Raw genomic sequence first — 15,956 nt, 5'->3', positions numbered from 1 at the left:
TTTCCTATCTTAAGGCAAGGAAAATGATCTCAAAAGGTTACATTTATCATCTCGTTCGCGTTAGGGATGCGGAGGCGAAACCGCCTACTTTACAATCAATCCCTGTGGTCAACGAATTCCCAGATGTTTTCCCAGATGAACTCCCAAGCCTTCCTCCCGAAAGGGAGATTGAGTTTAGCATTGATGTGTTGTCTGACACTCAACCGATCTCTATTCCTCCATACAGAATGGCCCCGGCAGAGTTGCGAGAGTTGAAGGTGCAGTTGAAGGACTTGCTGGATAAGGGCTTTATTAGGCCTAGCACTTCACCTTGGGGTGCACCAGTCCTATTCGTGCGGAAGAAAGACGGGTCGTTACGGATGTGTATCGACTATCGACAGTTGAATAAGTCTACTATAAAGAACAAGTATCCACTTCCAAGAATTGATGACCTGTTTGACCAACTCCAGGGTGCCAAGTATTTCTCCAAGATTGATTTACATTCAGGGTATCATCAGGTGAGGGTTAGGGAGAAGGATATTCCAAAGACGGCCTTCCGGACAAGATATGGGCACTTTGAGTTCTTGGTGATGTCGTTCGGGATAACTAATGCCCCAACAGCTTTTATGGATCTCATGAATACTATATTCAGACCCTATCTTGATGTGTTCGTGATTGTATTCATTGATGACATTCTAGTGTATTCTCGTTTGGAGGCGGAACATGCGGGCCACTTGCAGATAGTATTACAGACGCTTCAGGATCGTAAGTTATATGCTAAGCTCTCCAAATGTGAATTCTGGCTGAACTCAGTAGCATTCCTTGGCCATGTGATATCTGATGAGGGTATTAGTGTCGACACTCAGAAGATCGATGTAGTAAAGAATTGGCCGAGACCTACAACACCATCAGAAGTCCGCAGCTTCCTAGGGCTAGCAGGATATTATAGGCGGTTTGTAGAAGGATTTTCCTCTATATCATCACCATTGACTAAGTTAACACAGAAAGCTACCAAATTCCAGTGGTCTGACATTTGTGAACGTAGTTTTCAGGAGCTGAAGAATTGATTGACATCTGCACTAGTGCTCACTCTTCCTGAAGGAACAGAAGGTTATGTGGTATATTGTGATGCCTCAGGTATAGGTTTGGGGTGCGTATTGATGTAGCGTGGGAATGTGATTGCTTATGCATCAAGACAATTGAAGAAGCATGAAAAGAATTATCCAACCCATGATTTGGAATTGGCTGCAGTAATATATGCTTTGAAGATATGGCGGCACTACTTATACAGCGTCCATGTTGACATCTACACAGATCACAAGAGTTTACAATACATCTTCAAGCAGAAAGAGTTGAATTTGAGGCAGCGTAGGTGGCTTGAATTATTGAAAGACTACGACGTCGAGATATTGTATCATCCCGGTAAAGCCAATGTTGTGGCAGACGCTCTCAGTCGTAAATCAATGGGAAGCTTAGTACATATTGAGGCAGGTAGATGGGGGTTGATTAAAGAGCTTCATCAGCTAGCCAATATGAGAATCAGATTGTTAGACTCTGATGACGGAGGTGTTACTGTACATAATACATCAGAATCATCTTTGGTAGCCGAGGTAAAAGCACGACAATATGAAGATCCTATCTTAGTACGATTAAGAGAAAGCATTCAACAGTGTAAAAGTATGGCTTTTGGGATTGGAAAAGACGGGGCACTGAGATACCAGAGCCGATTGTGTGTGCCTAATGTGGCAGGGTTGCGAGAGAAGATATGAGATTCATCAATCCCGATATTCCATCCATCCCGGCTCGACAAAGATGTATCATGATGTCAAGGAGCAGTATTAGTAGGATAATATGAAGAAGTCTATTGCAGAATTTGTAGCCCAGTGTCCCAATTGTCAACAAGTAAAGATAGAACATCAGAAACCCGGTGGATTGCTTCAAAATATAGAGATTTCGACCTGGAAGTGGGAGGTGATTAATATGGACTTCATTAATGGATTACCTCGCTCTTATCATAAGTTTGACTCCATCTAGGTGATAATTGATCGACTTACAAAATGTGCCCATTTTCTGCCAGTGAAGACAACTTACAAGGCTGAAGATTATGCGAAGTTGTATATCAAGGAGATTGTTAGGCTTCATGGTGTGCCCGTATCTATTATATCAGACCGAGGAGCTCAATTTACGGCTAACTTTTGGAGGTCTTTCCAGAAGGGTTTAGGCACACAAGTAAATCTCAGCACTGCATTTCATCCGCAGACTGACGGACAGGCTGAACGTACCATTCAGACACTAGAAGATATGCTACGAGCATGTGTTCTAGATTTTAAGGGAAATTGGGATGACCATCTTCCACTCATAGAATTCGCCTACAATAATAGCTACCATTCCAGTATTAAAATGGCCCCATAAGAGGCACTATACGGGAGGAGATGTAGATCACCAGTTGGATGGTTCGAAGTCGGTGAAACAGAATTATATGGGCCAGATTTGATTCACCAAGCTATTGAGAAGGTGAAAGTGATACAGGAGCGATTGAGGACGGCACAAAGCAGGCAAAAATCTTATTCTGATGTCCAACGTCGTGATCTAGAGTTTGAGGTTGGTGATTGGGTTTTCCTGAGGATCTCACCAATGAAGGGTATTATGCGTTTTGGGAAGAAAGGTAAGCTGAGTCCAAGGTATATCGGGCCGTATAAAATTCTTCGACGAATTGGACAGGTTGCTTATGAGTTAGAATTGCCATCCGAATTGGAATTTGTCCACCCGGTATTCCATGTATCTATGTTGAGAAAATGTATTGGAGACCCTTCTCAAGTCATCCCTATCAAAGATGTACAAGTTACAGAGGACCTATCATATGAAAAAGTGCCAGTGGCGATATTATATCGGCAAGTCCGCAAGCTGAGAACAAAAGATGTAGCTTCCGTCAAAGTATTGTGGAGGAACAAAAATATGGAAGAAATGACATGGGAAGCAGAAGAGGAGATGAAGTCTAAATACCCTTACTTATTCCAGAATGAAGATAACAAGGATGCTGGTGGAAGACATGATACATTGGAAGGTGAAACGGCTCTATGAGGTAAGCAATAATTTGAGAATACTCCTCCTTAATACAAAATGGTGATATGTAGATAATGTAAATACGCATAATGCTTTGTGTAGCCTTGTGAAGCCATATGTTGGGCTTAATTACTTGCAAGTTTTGCTAGTGACCATTTTATAGGGGAAAGTTGATCGGAAATTTCCATTGGAATCCACGATGATTTAAACTCCCCATAAACCCTTTCATTCGAGGACGAATGTTCCTAAGGGGGGGAGGGTGTTACAACCCATATCCACATGTGTTAGTTCATGCCATATATTAGTTAACATAAATCCACGAAAGAATTATCTTTGAGATGATAAGAAGTCAATCCTATTGGTCTTAAGTGATACAAGAGTGTATAAGGGTGATTAACAAATATTAGAAGTTAAATGAATCAAGGATGTTGTAACTCGTATTTTCAAGTAATCTAGCGGTGCTTAATACACTCAAGAGTTCATTTATTAAGGTATTTTGATCATATAATATCCGTATCATAAGTCTTGAAGTCAAACGAGTTATGAAACAAAAGTCGACAAAAGTTGTCGCAACTTAGGTTCATAATTTTACTTAAACATTAGGTCAAATGTTTCTAATCTTTTATCCTAATTTACAAGGAATTACGGGGTGATCTACCAACAAAATTAAAGATCTATGGGTCGAGTTTCCAACGCATTAAACCGTTCATCGATACGATCTTGGAGTAGAGAGATATTCGCGTTTTCGCGAGACTGCGCCAAGCACCTCTCTATGGGGCCCGCTAAGGCGGTTTAAGATATTTGGACCTATATAGGATGCCTCCAACCCGTTTTAAGTCATTTATTCTCACTATTTTCAGACCTTAGAACCCTAGAAACATCCTCTCAAGGTTCTCTCAAGATTCAAGACCCAAAAAAGGGCAAACAACACAAATCAAGTGTCGGGAATTCCGTGGCGCTAGTAAGTCTCTTGTTCTTCTTGTTGTTGCTCATTTTTGTGTCGTTCCAGCTCATGTGGGAGGTTGTTTTAAAGGTTTTATGTTCTGTAAATACTCCCTCATGTTCTTAATATCAATCCTAGGTGATTTCAAGCCTTCTAAAGTGATTCTAGTGCCGAAAAACACTAATTGATCGCTAGTTTCGCTTTTTTGTTGTTGTGGCAGCATTGGAGGGATATTTCATGGAAATTTAAGGTTAAATTGGAGTTTTTATTTCTGTATAAAGGTAAGGAACCTCTTAATCTATATGTATTTAAGATTATCCAAGTTGCGGCTAAGCTATTGAAGCTAGAACTTGTGAAATATATATCGAAAGGCTTGGTAGTAATGTTATTGTTTTGTGGACTATTTTGTGTTGTTGTTGGGCTGCGTATTTTACTACTGTTTTGTGGAGTTTTGGAGGAGGATGGGTGTGGAGAAACACCATATATATGTAGGGTTATGGGCTGATAGTTATTCGTAACATTTCCAGGTTGTTTGACACGACTACGGTAGTCGTCGTATGTATGGAGTGATTAGGCTGTGTGTGGACTAATTTGGGAGGCTCAATATGTTTATTATTGATGTTGTTTGGGCTGTTTGGTGACTGTTTTGAATGGTGTGAGGTCATATATATAGGGGAGGTGCTGTCCGTTTCATCGTAAAATAGGTTGTGGTCGATACATAATAGTTATGACGCTTAAATGATAACGATAGTATCGTTTCTCTTATTGTAGACTAAGGAGTTTTGACAATTGCATAGCTTGAGATTGGGGCAGTATATACAATGTATGTGAGGCTATCCCTTTCCTTCTTTTGCACGACTCCGCTTGTACATAATGTAATGAACGAGCTTCCACGATACTCTACTCTTAGAAGCTAGCAGTACTTACATTGTTTTCCCTCTTATGGAACGATTGATGTTAATGTTGCTTCTCTTATTCTTATGTTATCAATGTTGTTGGTACTTCCTGATTCTTATAAGGTTCATAGTGAAGAGTTAGTCCTAATAACGTGTACAGAGGATACCGACCTTACGTCACTCCGAAAGGTTTAGAATGTGATTCCATGAGTCGAGCATGCATTATATATATGTATCTATTTTACTCTACCGAGCCACGCTATAGTTGGCCGGGTACGACACCTATTGTGCAACCACTGATCAGTTGGGTTTTACCGAGCTCCACGTGGCCGGGTACGACTCTACCGAGCCTTATGATGGTCGGGTACATTTTTTTTACCGAGCCTATTATGGCTGGTACGATATGATGATGATGATGCCCACAGAGGCGAATGTTTTAAGGGTTTATGTATTTATACATATGTATCATGCATTTCATGTAAGTAGCCCTCAGAGGTACTAAGATGTTACAGGTTGTATATTCTCTATCCTTGCTTACATTACTGATCATATTTATGGTTCCCTGCCTTACATACTCAGTACTTTATTCGTACTGACGTCCTTTTATTTGTGGACGCTGCATGTCGTGCTGCAGGTCCTGATAGACAGGCAGGTGCAGCTCCCCCACCACAGTAGGCTGTCCAGTTCAGCGGTGATTGGCGAGATCCCTTCTCCGGACTTGCCTTGGTCTTGGTATGCATTTTTGTTATAGACATTATGGGTATGTCGGGGCCCTGTTCCGGCTATGTTGCAGCACTTATGTTCCTTTAGAGGCTCATAGACAGGTGTCGACTCATGTATAGTTTGGTATGCCTTGTCGGCTAGTTTTTGTTGTATAGTCTTTCATAGTAGCGTGGTAGCTCATACCTTATATGTAGTTTCTTGATTGTCTGGTCATCCCCTGCTATGTATGTTCATGCCGTCATATTTTATTGCTGGTTGTCCATGATCCAGGTCTACCATTTATATTGATCTCGTCAGCCCTAAAAGATAATAATGAAGGTTAGATGAAATGTACGTTGGTGCTCGGCAAATGTGGTCGGGTGCTAGTCATGGCCCTCCAGTTTGGGTCGTGACATTTTTATTTTTAAAATTGTTGATTAGGCAGCCCATGTTAATCGTTGGCAACGGTTACCTGCCAAGGAGCTGTTGCCCAACGGCTGATTTGCACAATTAGCCCTTTTTGGGCCCTTTTTTTTTTTAATTAACACTCTTGTAATTACAAATTTAACCCTTGAAAAACTATAAATACACCCCTCCCCTTCTTCTTCATTTCTTCACTCATATCTTATTTCTCAAACTCAAATTCTCAATTCAAGTTAAATCATGTCTCGTACTTCTAGAGTGCGCTCATATGTTTTGGAACACTTTGAGGTGGTAGAAGAAAATGAAGAAGTTCAGAAAGTAAAGTGCAAGAACTGTGGTCGAGTGTTAAATCTTCGTCCAAAGTGTGGCACATGCAGTTTAAGGAGGCATATGAAGAGTTGTCTTGAGCGTCCTCCGGAAATTCGTATTTAAGTTGATTTGAGACAATTTGTGTTATTTTAAAATTATTAGACGTATTTATGCTTAATGTTTTAGTTTGTTAGATTAATTTGAAGTATTATTATGCATGAAAAATTAGTTTTACTCTTTTTTTTGTTAATTTACTTGTTAAATGAAAACTTCAATTTTGTAATTTTGAAATAAACGTAGCACTTGCAATTTATAAGTGCAATTTTTTCCCATCGTCATTGTATTCATATTTTTTACTTTATATTAATATAACTTACAATAGTTATATAAAATACAAAAAAAAAAAAAAATCAAACTTACACTAACCCGGTCCGGCCCGGCCCCTTGTACCTGTAACCCGTACGGTTCATTTTTTACTCGGATGAACCCGAACCCGTAACTGGTCTGGTTCCCAATCCGTCCGGTTCCAAAATTTGCCTACCCGGCCCAACCTGGCCCACCCGCTAGACACCCTTACTAGTACCCAATGAGGTAAGAAATGCCGTGGAGTACTAATGCTTCAGTAAAAAAACAGGTATGTGTATCGCAATCTAAATGAGATTCCTCGGACTTAAAAATAAACACTACTCCTCTACTTAGTAATTATATTTCGAGTCACAAAAGTCACGATTTGGATCTAACAGTTATGATTTTACTAGTCTTTGATCTCTTTTGCAGTTGTGGCTCGCACACCTTCCTTTTTCTTAAAAAATAAAAGAAAATCTATCTGACTTCAGTGAATCAGCGTGTATTCAAAACTTGAAGCTAAAAGCTTGTGGGTCTAAATTCAAATATTCTTAAGCTTCAAAAAGGTTCTCATCATCATTTTATAATCAGAAACTTTTCTTGCTAAACTCAAAAAGGTCTATGTCCACACATAATTCCAAAAAGTAAATACTTCACTGTAAAAGAAGCATCGTAGAACTTTGTTGTATTATCTTTCCAGCCCACAAAATTCCACAAATACCCTGTCTGTCTCAACCAAACACAACAAGATGTAACGATCAAGGGTCACTATCGTTAACTAAATTGGAGGATAGAATTTTTCCTCCCCCATCCACCCTGAAGGTAAATCCCATCACCATATTTAATGATATCAGCAACATTTAAAGAGCTATAAAAATAAGGATTTATATAGCACGAAAGTATTTTTAGATTTGTAATTGAATAGTACGTTTTTTAATAAAAGTATAAACTGTTAATAAATAATTTATTGACACATTAGTATTTTGAATTTAAAATTCTAATTTCATATTTGGCGTGGGGGTCACTTTCTGTTTCCTAAAAATTAAATTTACTGTTTCAAATGAAATATGTAACGAATTTCGGGAGAGTAACAAACATTGATATCTCAATGCAAATGGCGGTGTACCTGAATTTTCATTTCTTTAATCTCGAGGAAACCCCCTCCTATTTTCCCTTCTGATCTTCCTTCCCAATCATCCATCTATACTCAGACATATATTACACACTTTTCCCGTTCGGTTCTCGAGAGATTTTCATTTCCCTAAATCTGGCTGTTCGCCGGTCGTCTTTTATGTTTGAATGAGCAGCGGTTGCCGATTTTGCTGCTATTTGTATTTGACTGTCTTTGATTGTTAGTAGTAGTAATATCTGTGTACTAGAAGTAGTGGTTCATCGTCCGAATTCAAATTAGAAATAGGTTTGAAAATTGAAAAGGCGTCTTGTTCGGCTTGTGTAATACTCAAAGCTTTGGTGAAGCTTTGAGGCAAATGTTCGCTAAATATGCCAAGCATTAGAGCTCCAGCTACAAGGAAAGCCACTACCCTTACGGTAACGTTTTTATTTTCAAAACTGCTTTACTATTACAGGCTTTGAATCGTTAGCTAGAACTGTTGATGTGTATTTTGCTTAGTCTGTATCATTCTGGTGGATGTAGGTAGCGGTGAAATGTAGGCCACTGACGGATAGAGAAGGAGGTCGTGATATAGTTAGAGTAAACAATGATAAGGTAGTTTTGTGTATTCAGTTATTCTCGAATCATTTTCTACTGTTCTATTTAAAAGTCACTGTCATTTTCTTTGAAACATGATTATTGCAGAAACTTCTACGTTATATATTTATTCATTGTGGATTTGATTGATTTACCTGAGCGTTATTTTTGGTAATAAGTGATAACAATGATGAATTGTAGGAGGTTGTTATATTGGATCCTGACCTGTCAAAGGATTACTTAGATCGCATACAGAATCGTAGCAAAGAACGAAGATATGCTTTTGATTATGCATTTGGACCTAAATCCACAAATTTGGCAAGTGTTTCGTTTTATCCGTGTCATTTCTCTTTTGTAGATTTGGCTACTTATGAATGATGCCAGTTTACATGCCTTTGCCTTTGCATTTGATGTCGCCAATTAAACTCTGATACTGTAAAACGCAGGGCGTCTATGAGAGAAGTATTCAGTCTACAATTGCTGGGGTCATTCAAGGCCTGAATGCAACTGTCTTTGCTTATGGTTCAACAGGCAGGTATATATAACATTGAATGAAGAACATTTGACGTCTCTGTGGTTTTTAAACCTTTCTGATTAATTTTCTGGGGTCAGGATATAGGCCAAAGACCTCCTTGTGGTATGAAATTTTTAAAAACTGATCGCTGGAATTAACTGTCTTAGCATCAAGTACCACCAGTCTGATCTTCTTTCAACGATATGGTGAGTGTGGCTAAAGTTGAGATGCAAAATGCTACAACAGTGATCATTTTGAATCTAGGGGAAATTTGATAGGTTAATAGCATCGGAAGATTGATGTAGAGCAAGGAAACTAAATGAAAAGCAGAGATTGGTTAATAAAGGTTTCTATTGTTCTGAAGTTGAAAGGAAATTATAAATATTGAGTTACTTTTAGCATATCAACGGTCTTAAAAGAGTTATTCCTCTGTCTCCTTGGTGCTTGTCCCTTAATATACTCTTTGCTGATTTTAAGAAAAGACACACCTTTTTGGCTTCTAGGTGGGCTAACAAAAGTATCACTAGTTGGGTTTATTTGAACGTAGGGAAGTTATTAGCTCATCTTTCTTGGCTTATTTTCTTCTTGTACTTTATCTTTTTATTTTTCCTATTCTAGTTGGAGAGGCTTGGAGTGCTTCCATTAGATAATCTTAATATTAAACAAGTGCTTGTTTTTCAGCGGAAAAACATATACAATGGCTGGAACTAAAGATGACCCTGGACTTATGGTTCTGAGTCTTAACACGATATTCGATCTTATCAAGAATGACAAAAGCTCTGACGTGTTTCTAGTTACTTGCTCCTACCTTGAAGTCTACAATGAGGTTTGATGTCTTTTGCATGGTATAAGCAGTTCTCGATTGAAGTGGTCTAGGCAATGCTTTTTGACATCTAAATATGGTGAAAGCAGGTAATATATGACTTACTTGAGAAGTCATCAGGTCACTTGGAGCTCAGAGAGGACCCAGAGCAAGGAATTGTGGTTGCTGGGCTTAGATGTATCAAGGTTCGTCTATATTTTAATACTTTATCTTTTTCCAGAGACTGCCACATTTTAGATCGTCATACGTAGCATTGTCAAGTTTTTTTTTTTCCAATTAAAAGAACCCCCTCTAATTCAGTAGCTTTATGAAGTCCAATGGGTCTAGTTAGTAGTTTCAGATCTTAAAGTGTTACAGCGTATTCATGATTTTTCTTGGTGCCTTAGAGATGCTGTGCACCAAGTCCTTTAATACCCTAGTTTTCCAGTCATTTTTAAGTCCGACATGAAAAGATGTAGTTCCTCCAGTTGTAATGCTCTCTGCATATGTTGATTTGGTTATTTTGTCTTATCACATGCTCTTTGGCCTCACCCTTTCTTTAGAAAATGACTTACTTTTTAATTACTTTTGTTCTAGTGATACAAGATCCTTGCCCGTTGTTCTTGACCCTGATACTTGTATTTAGGTTAATTCAGCTGATAAAATCCTTGAGCTCTTAACTTTGGGGAACAGCAGGCGAAAAACAGATAGCACAGAGGTTAATGAAACTTCATCACGGTGAGTAACATTGACTTCCTGTTAATGTTGTATCCTAGTTTCCCTCAAATCCTCGTTAGCTTTCTACAGCAAACTGAAATATATTATTTTCCTTCTCCTTTTTTCGTGATTCCTTGGTGAAGAAAACTTAAACACAGACTTCTTACATTGCTATAGCTCATAAAAAGTGAAGCTTACCATTGTTTATCAGACTTGAAACACTGAGAATACATACAGCTAAAAGAAAGGGTGGTGGTTCTTGATAGTTCTGCTTTTTGTTGTAAAGATCAAGAGGAATCTACTGCTAGCTCAATTTCTTTGTCATATCACCTTGCTAATGATACGGAACTACTTATATTTCCTGAGCAGCTCTCATGCAGTGTTGGAGATTACTGTGACTAGGAAACAGCGAGACAAATACTCTAATCAGGTTATAAGAGGAAAACTGGCACTTGTGGATCTTGCTGGAAGGTCTGTCCAATATTTCCTTCTTTTTTCTTCTTTTCATGCATGAGCAAAAGATAGGCGATAGTTATGTGCAAACCTTTTGATACAGTGAACGAGCTTCTGAAACAAATAGTGGAGGTCAAAAGTTGAGAGATGGCGCTAACATTAATCGATCTCTTCTTGCTTTAGCAAACTGCATAAATGCTCTGGGGAAACAACAGAAGAAGGGTCTAGCTTATGTTCCTTACCGCAATAGGTACTTGAATGGTTGTTATTGTGTTGTGAAATCTTTTACCTAATGTTAACTAATCTAGTTGATTCTTCTTGCAGCAAATTGACACGGATTCTGAAAGATGGTCTGAGTGGTAATTCCCAAACAATAATGATTGCCACCATATCACCAGCTGTCAGTCAGTATCACCATACTGTGAACACCTTAAAGTATGCTGACAGAGCAAAGGAAATTAAGACACACATTCAGGTTAGAGTCCAATATGATGTACTAGTGTAACAAAGGACGGTAGGACACTAGAGTAATACTAGAAGAAGATCAACAGTCAGTACATAGTTAAAGTCGAATACTTTTTCTATTATAGAGATCTTTCCATGGTAGAAACAAAAGTATTCTTCTTTGTTAATTATGTTTTAAGATGCAGAGATTGGCACTTCGCAATAAAGAAGTAATATCTATAGTTACCCTTGGATAGAGAATGGACGGATGGAAGGTGGTGTAATAAGAAAAGTAAAGTTGATAGGTGATTAATCTGATGTTTATCCAATGAAATAAATTCATTAAGATGGCTTGAGTGTATGAAAGAGGCCTTGTATTTTGGTATTGCAGAGGAATGATGCTAATTGCAGTTACTAATGAGAATAGTGCAGGAAGAAGGACAGAGCTTATAAGAAAAGTTTTTAAAAGAATAAGTTAAATTTTAGTCCTTAATGGTTTGCCTGGTACTAGCTAGGTTAACTTTATCACCAGATTCGTATAAGAAAATTTTTTTTAAAAAAGGAATTAAAATTTAGTCCTTTATGGTTGCCTGGTACTAGCAAGGTTTAATGTATCACCAGATTCATGTAGCTATCCTTCTGGTGAAGGGACAACTAAGGTTGTGGTAAGGTATAGCGGTTGCACATGGTTGACTTCCTTTTAAATCTACTATGTTCTTTTGTGATCTTTGAGTAAGCTCATTGCCATTTGCCTACTAATATGGCCCAATCCTCTTTGTGTGACCTATGGTTAAGCATTGATATCCAATTGAAGGTCTTCTATTTCCTTTTTGTCTCAGTAACTACTCTAAGGATAATGACTGAATTGTTTCATTTATGAGCCTATTGCTGATCACCATGCTGAATTGGGCATTATAAAATGCAATTCAGGGTGCATAGTACTTCGTTCAGTCTGGTTTCAACTTGGAATTTGATTGTATAGATCCGCATATTCTGTACCCTAATTTATACTTTTAGCTTTGCTCATAGATTTTCTATGCTATGTGATTTGTGTTGCCCTTCCAAATTATGTCATATCTTCTGCAGCTGTTTTCCTGTTTCGTTCTTGGAAAAATTGATCTGTCATGTTTGAGTTATCTTCACAAGTTAATACAAATTCCAGTAGGTGTTGCTCATCAGTTCTGATCTGCGTTGTTATGCTCTTCAGAAAAATATTGGCACAATCAATACGCATGTTTCAGACTACCAACGGATGATCGATAGCCTTCAAGTAAGCAAGTTGACATTTTTTAACATGTTTCCTGGACGTTAAAATCATGCATGTTTACAAGAGCTGCTTTTCCCTATAGAATGAGGTCAGCCATTTGAGGAAGGAATTAGCTGACAAAGAAACACAACTAAGTGCTAAGCCTACTGAAAAAGCGTCAGATGACGAGCTTTCTTGGTTGGACACATTGAGCCATGAAACCAGTGAAAATGTCCAGGAGAGGATAAATTTACAGAAGGCTTTGTTTGAGATAGAGGAGATGAACATTAGCAACCGTAATGAACTCCAAAATCTTGATGATGCAATTGCGAAACAACAGGTTATGCATCATTCTATGGACCATCTATTTCCCAAACATCTATATGCTTCTGTCTGGCACTTAACATGTGTTAACCAAACATTTACCTATCTTGCACACAAAGATTTGTATCTTTGGTAGATCAGCAACTCCATTTTCTTCGTAAGTCTCTACTACATGTCTAGTGCTCCCTATGGTATGACTGCACACTACTGTTTGGAGGATCACTTCCCTGATGTCAGTTAACTCTGATCTTGAAAGTGGAGTGCTTACTCTTTTGCTTCTATTTCATTCCTTTATTTCTTGTCTAATTCAAAGTGCTTTGGAATTTTGCTCTTCAATCCCTAAAGATTGCTAACAATGTCTTGTCTTTCTCCTTCTGTATGACCTTAACTCTCTTGAAGATATCCTATTAAATTGCTCAAGAGTTTCTTATTGGATATTTCCTTATTTTCAGGCCGTTGAAAAGGATGGGGCAGTTTTCCGGGCTCTTAGATCAAGGCGCCAAGTCATTCTTGATAATATTCGCGACAATGATGAGCTCAGTAACAATTATCTGAAGGTGGCTTAGTACTGCTGATGTAGGTTTTATCCTGATTTCTGTTTTTCTTCTTAACACATCAGTAGTTGTAAATCATGCAGGAAATTGAAGCAAATGAGAAGCGAAGGTGTGAACTCCAAGCTATGATTGATGAAGCCATTAGCAACAACGGAAACAAGACTTACTTGAGAGTTCTGAGTCAATACAGGCTACTGGTAAACACATACTATAATTTTTATTCATTTAGTTTAATCCCACCAAAGAGGATATATCAATTACCCAGTTCTCTTTCCACCACAAGATGCACTTTGTTCTTTGCATTTTCCTGTTCATGCTTTTGCTCATTTTTTTGCTATCTCTGTACCGGCAAGCCCAATTAAAACAAAAAGATTATGCAAAATCGCTTATCGTAATTTTGACTTAAAATTGATGTATTATTTGAATCTCACATTTTTACTAATAAATGTAGGGAATTGCTAATACTGAACTTCAGTTTGAAATTGCAATGAGAGATCAAATAATCCACAATCAAAGGGAAGCACAAAAGAATCTGTGGAATTTGCTCCTAAGTTTAGGCCTTGATGAAAAGCAGATAACAGATCTTGCCCTTAAACAAGGAATAACTATTGAAGACTGGACAATGACTGCCCAAATTCAATTATCTGATAGAAGACAGTCACCAAACACAGGAAATGGAACATATACTACCTTATCTTCTTCTCCCCCAAATTTTCAACTTGGTGCCAGCTTGCCACTTGATCAATACTTCTGTCCTAGGCCAATTTCCCTGGGAAATCAGAGACCACCATATATCCATTGCAGGGACGAAGACCACAGTTCTAATTATTTGTATGAGTACTCTCCATCAGAAAATACGGCTCTGAACAAAGACAAAAGTTTGCTTAGAGATGACACTTCTTCACTTCATGGAGAACCTGATAGGCATCATCTTGAGTTTTGCAGTTCATATCCGCCAACAATAAACCAATTTTCTTCATGCAGTGAAAGTGGCATGTCAATGACACCTTCCCATGTGAACTTCAGGCAGCAGCGGAAGCAGCACCAACAGGTATTATTTCAAACCAATCATTCTGCATTCTGAATACCTCTGTATGCACCCAAGTGTGTGGCCTAGTGATCAGTGAAATGGGTGAAAACCATGAGGTCTCAAGCTCAAATCCAGTGGAGGCAAAAAACACGAGGTGATTTTTTCCCATCTGTCCAAGCTTTAATGGATAGAATTGCCTGACACATTGCTAGTGGGAAGTGGGAAGTGGGAAGTATCCCGTGGAATTAGTCGAGGTGCGTGCAAGCTGGTCCGGATACCATGGTTATTAAAAAAAAAAAACCTTGTATTGAGAACTACAGACCATTTTGTTTAGAAGTACAAAACCGTCTGTCTTTGTTTCTTTTCCCTCTGTCTGTATATTTTAGCTAATGTGCCTCTCAATGTTCTTTTCTCCTGTTTCGTTTCTGGCTTATACATTTATTAAGCTCATGTATCTCGCTCATAGGATGTCCGGTCAAGCTCTATGAGCCAGCAAATACACCCAAACCACCATGCTGAAATCAGTAGCAATGATTACCTTCACCATGGACGGATGATGGTTCACAGGGTATCAAGCCAAGGTCGGTTTCATAGTAGCTCCTTAACCCAGAACTTTGCCTCAATCAACTCGAATCCCGTGTTCCCCAAACTTGGGCAATTTAACCTGCGAGATATGCAGATGCTTCCTTCCTATGATACAACCAAGCAAGTTTCATTTAGTTCTAATAGCCTAGAAGCTCAGCCACCAAGATTTATTTAATCCTTCATTCTTTCATTTGATTCCTTTTTCAATTTGTCCCTCCAATTGTACATATTATAGGTAGTATTAAAGGTTTTATAGCCATTTAGTGGATCCAGTAGTTGGCACAAATATTCGATTCATACGACTCTTGTAAGGAAGTAAACAATGTAGTTCCTGTTTCAAAAAGAAAAGAAAAGTAAAGTAAAGAATGTAGTTGTGGTACTGCTAGCATACTGCAGTAGTGTAGAATATTTGGAAGTTGCTAGCAGTTGATGAAGCAGTTGAATGTGAGTCGCTGAGTCCCAATTTTCTGCAAGGCTCCTGGAGAATTCACGATGACTTGCTAAAAAGTTACTGCGTTTGAGTTCTGCTATTGGTCTTATATCATAAAAAGGTACTACGGAAGTGTTGGTTACTCTTTTATCCTTGGTCGTTGATACTTGAAAGATACTGCTCTGCAGATGATAGCCCGAAGAAAAGTTTGAATTAATCACCAAAGTTTAAGATGTCGTCTACTAGTTAAATCGCTTGACTTGTATGTCTGTCATTTAATCTAGTTTGTTAGCTTAGTTGTGGTACTTCCATGATGATAAGTGATCTAATTGTCACGACCCAAACCGATGGGCCGCGACGAGTACCCGGTACCTTATTCAACCGAGTACCAACATAACATATCTTTTCATATCATGCTATCATAGGTAAATGAGGCGGAAGGGTTGCCGTAGGATAGCTAGAACCAAACATGTAATACCAATTTATACA

The 15,956-nt window shown here is 38.4% G+C and overlaps 1 protein-coding gene across 1 annotated transcript; it reads left to right on the top strand.

Annotated features, from left to right (window-relative positions):
- Positions 1–7,530: 7,530 nt before the first annotated feature.
- LOC107801848 (kinesin-like protein KIN-8B) lies at positions 7,531–15,416 on the top strand. The gene is made up of 16 exons (XM_016625249.2): positions 7,531–8,208; positions 8,315–8,386; positions 8,570–8,686; positions 8,815–8,903; positions 9,564–9,708; positions 9,795–9,890; positions 10,331–10,422; positions 10,771–10,872; positions 10,958–11,104; positions 11,179–11,329; positions 12,506–12,568; positions 12,648–12,884; positions 13,321–13,425; positions 13,506–13,619; positions 13,874–14,473; positions 14,919–15,416. Exons 1-16 carry the CDS (start codon positions 8,161–8,163, stop codon positions 15,210–15,212), a joined length of 2,472 nt encoding a protein of 823 aa, XP_016480735.1. The 5' UTR covers positions 7,531–8,160; the 3' UTR covers positions 15,213–15,416.
- The last annotated feature ends 540 nt before the right edge of the window (positions 15,417–15,956 follow it).

The sequence above is a fragment of the Nicotiana tabacum genome, chromosome 3 (assembly GCF_000715075.1).
Source record: "Nicotiana tabacum cultivar K326 chromosome 3, ASM71507v2, whole genome shotgun sequence".
Taxonomy (NCBI): Eukaryota; Viridiplantae; Streptophyta; class Magnoliopsida; order Solanales; family Solanaceae; genus Nicotiana; species Nicotiana tabacum.
This window is presented reverse-complemented; position numbering and strand designations above follow the sequence as displayed.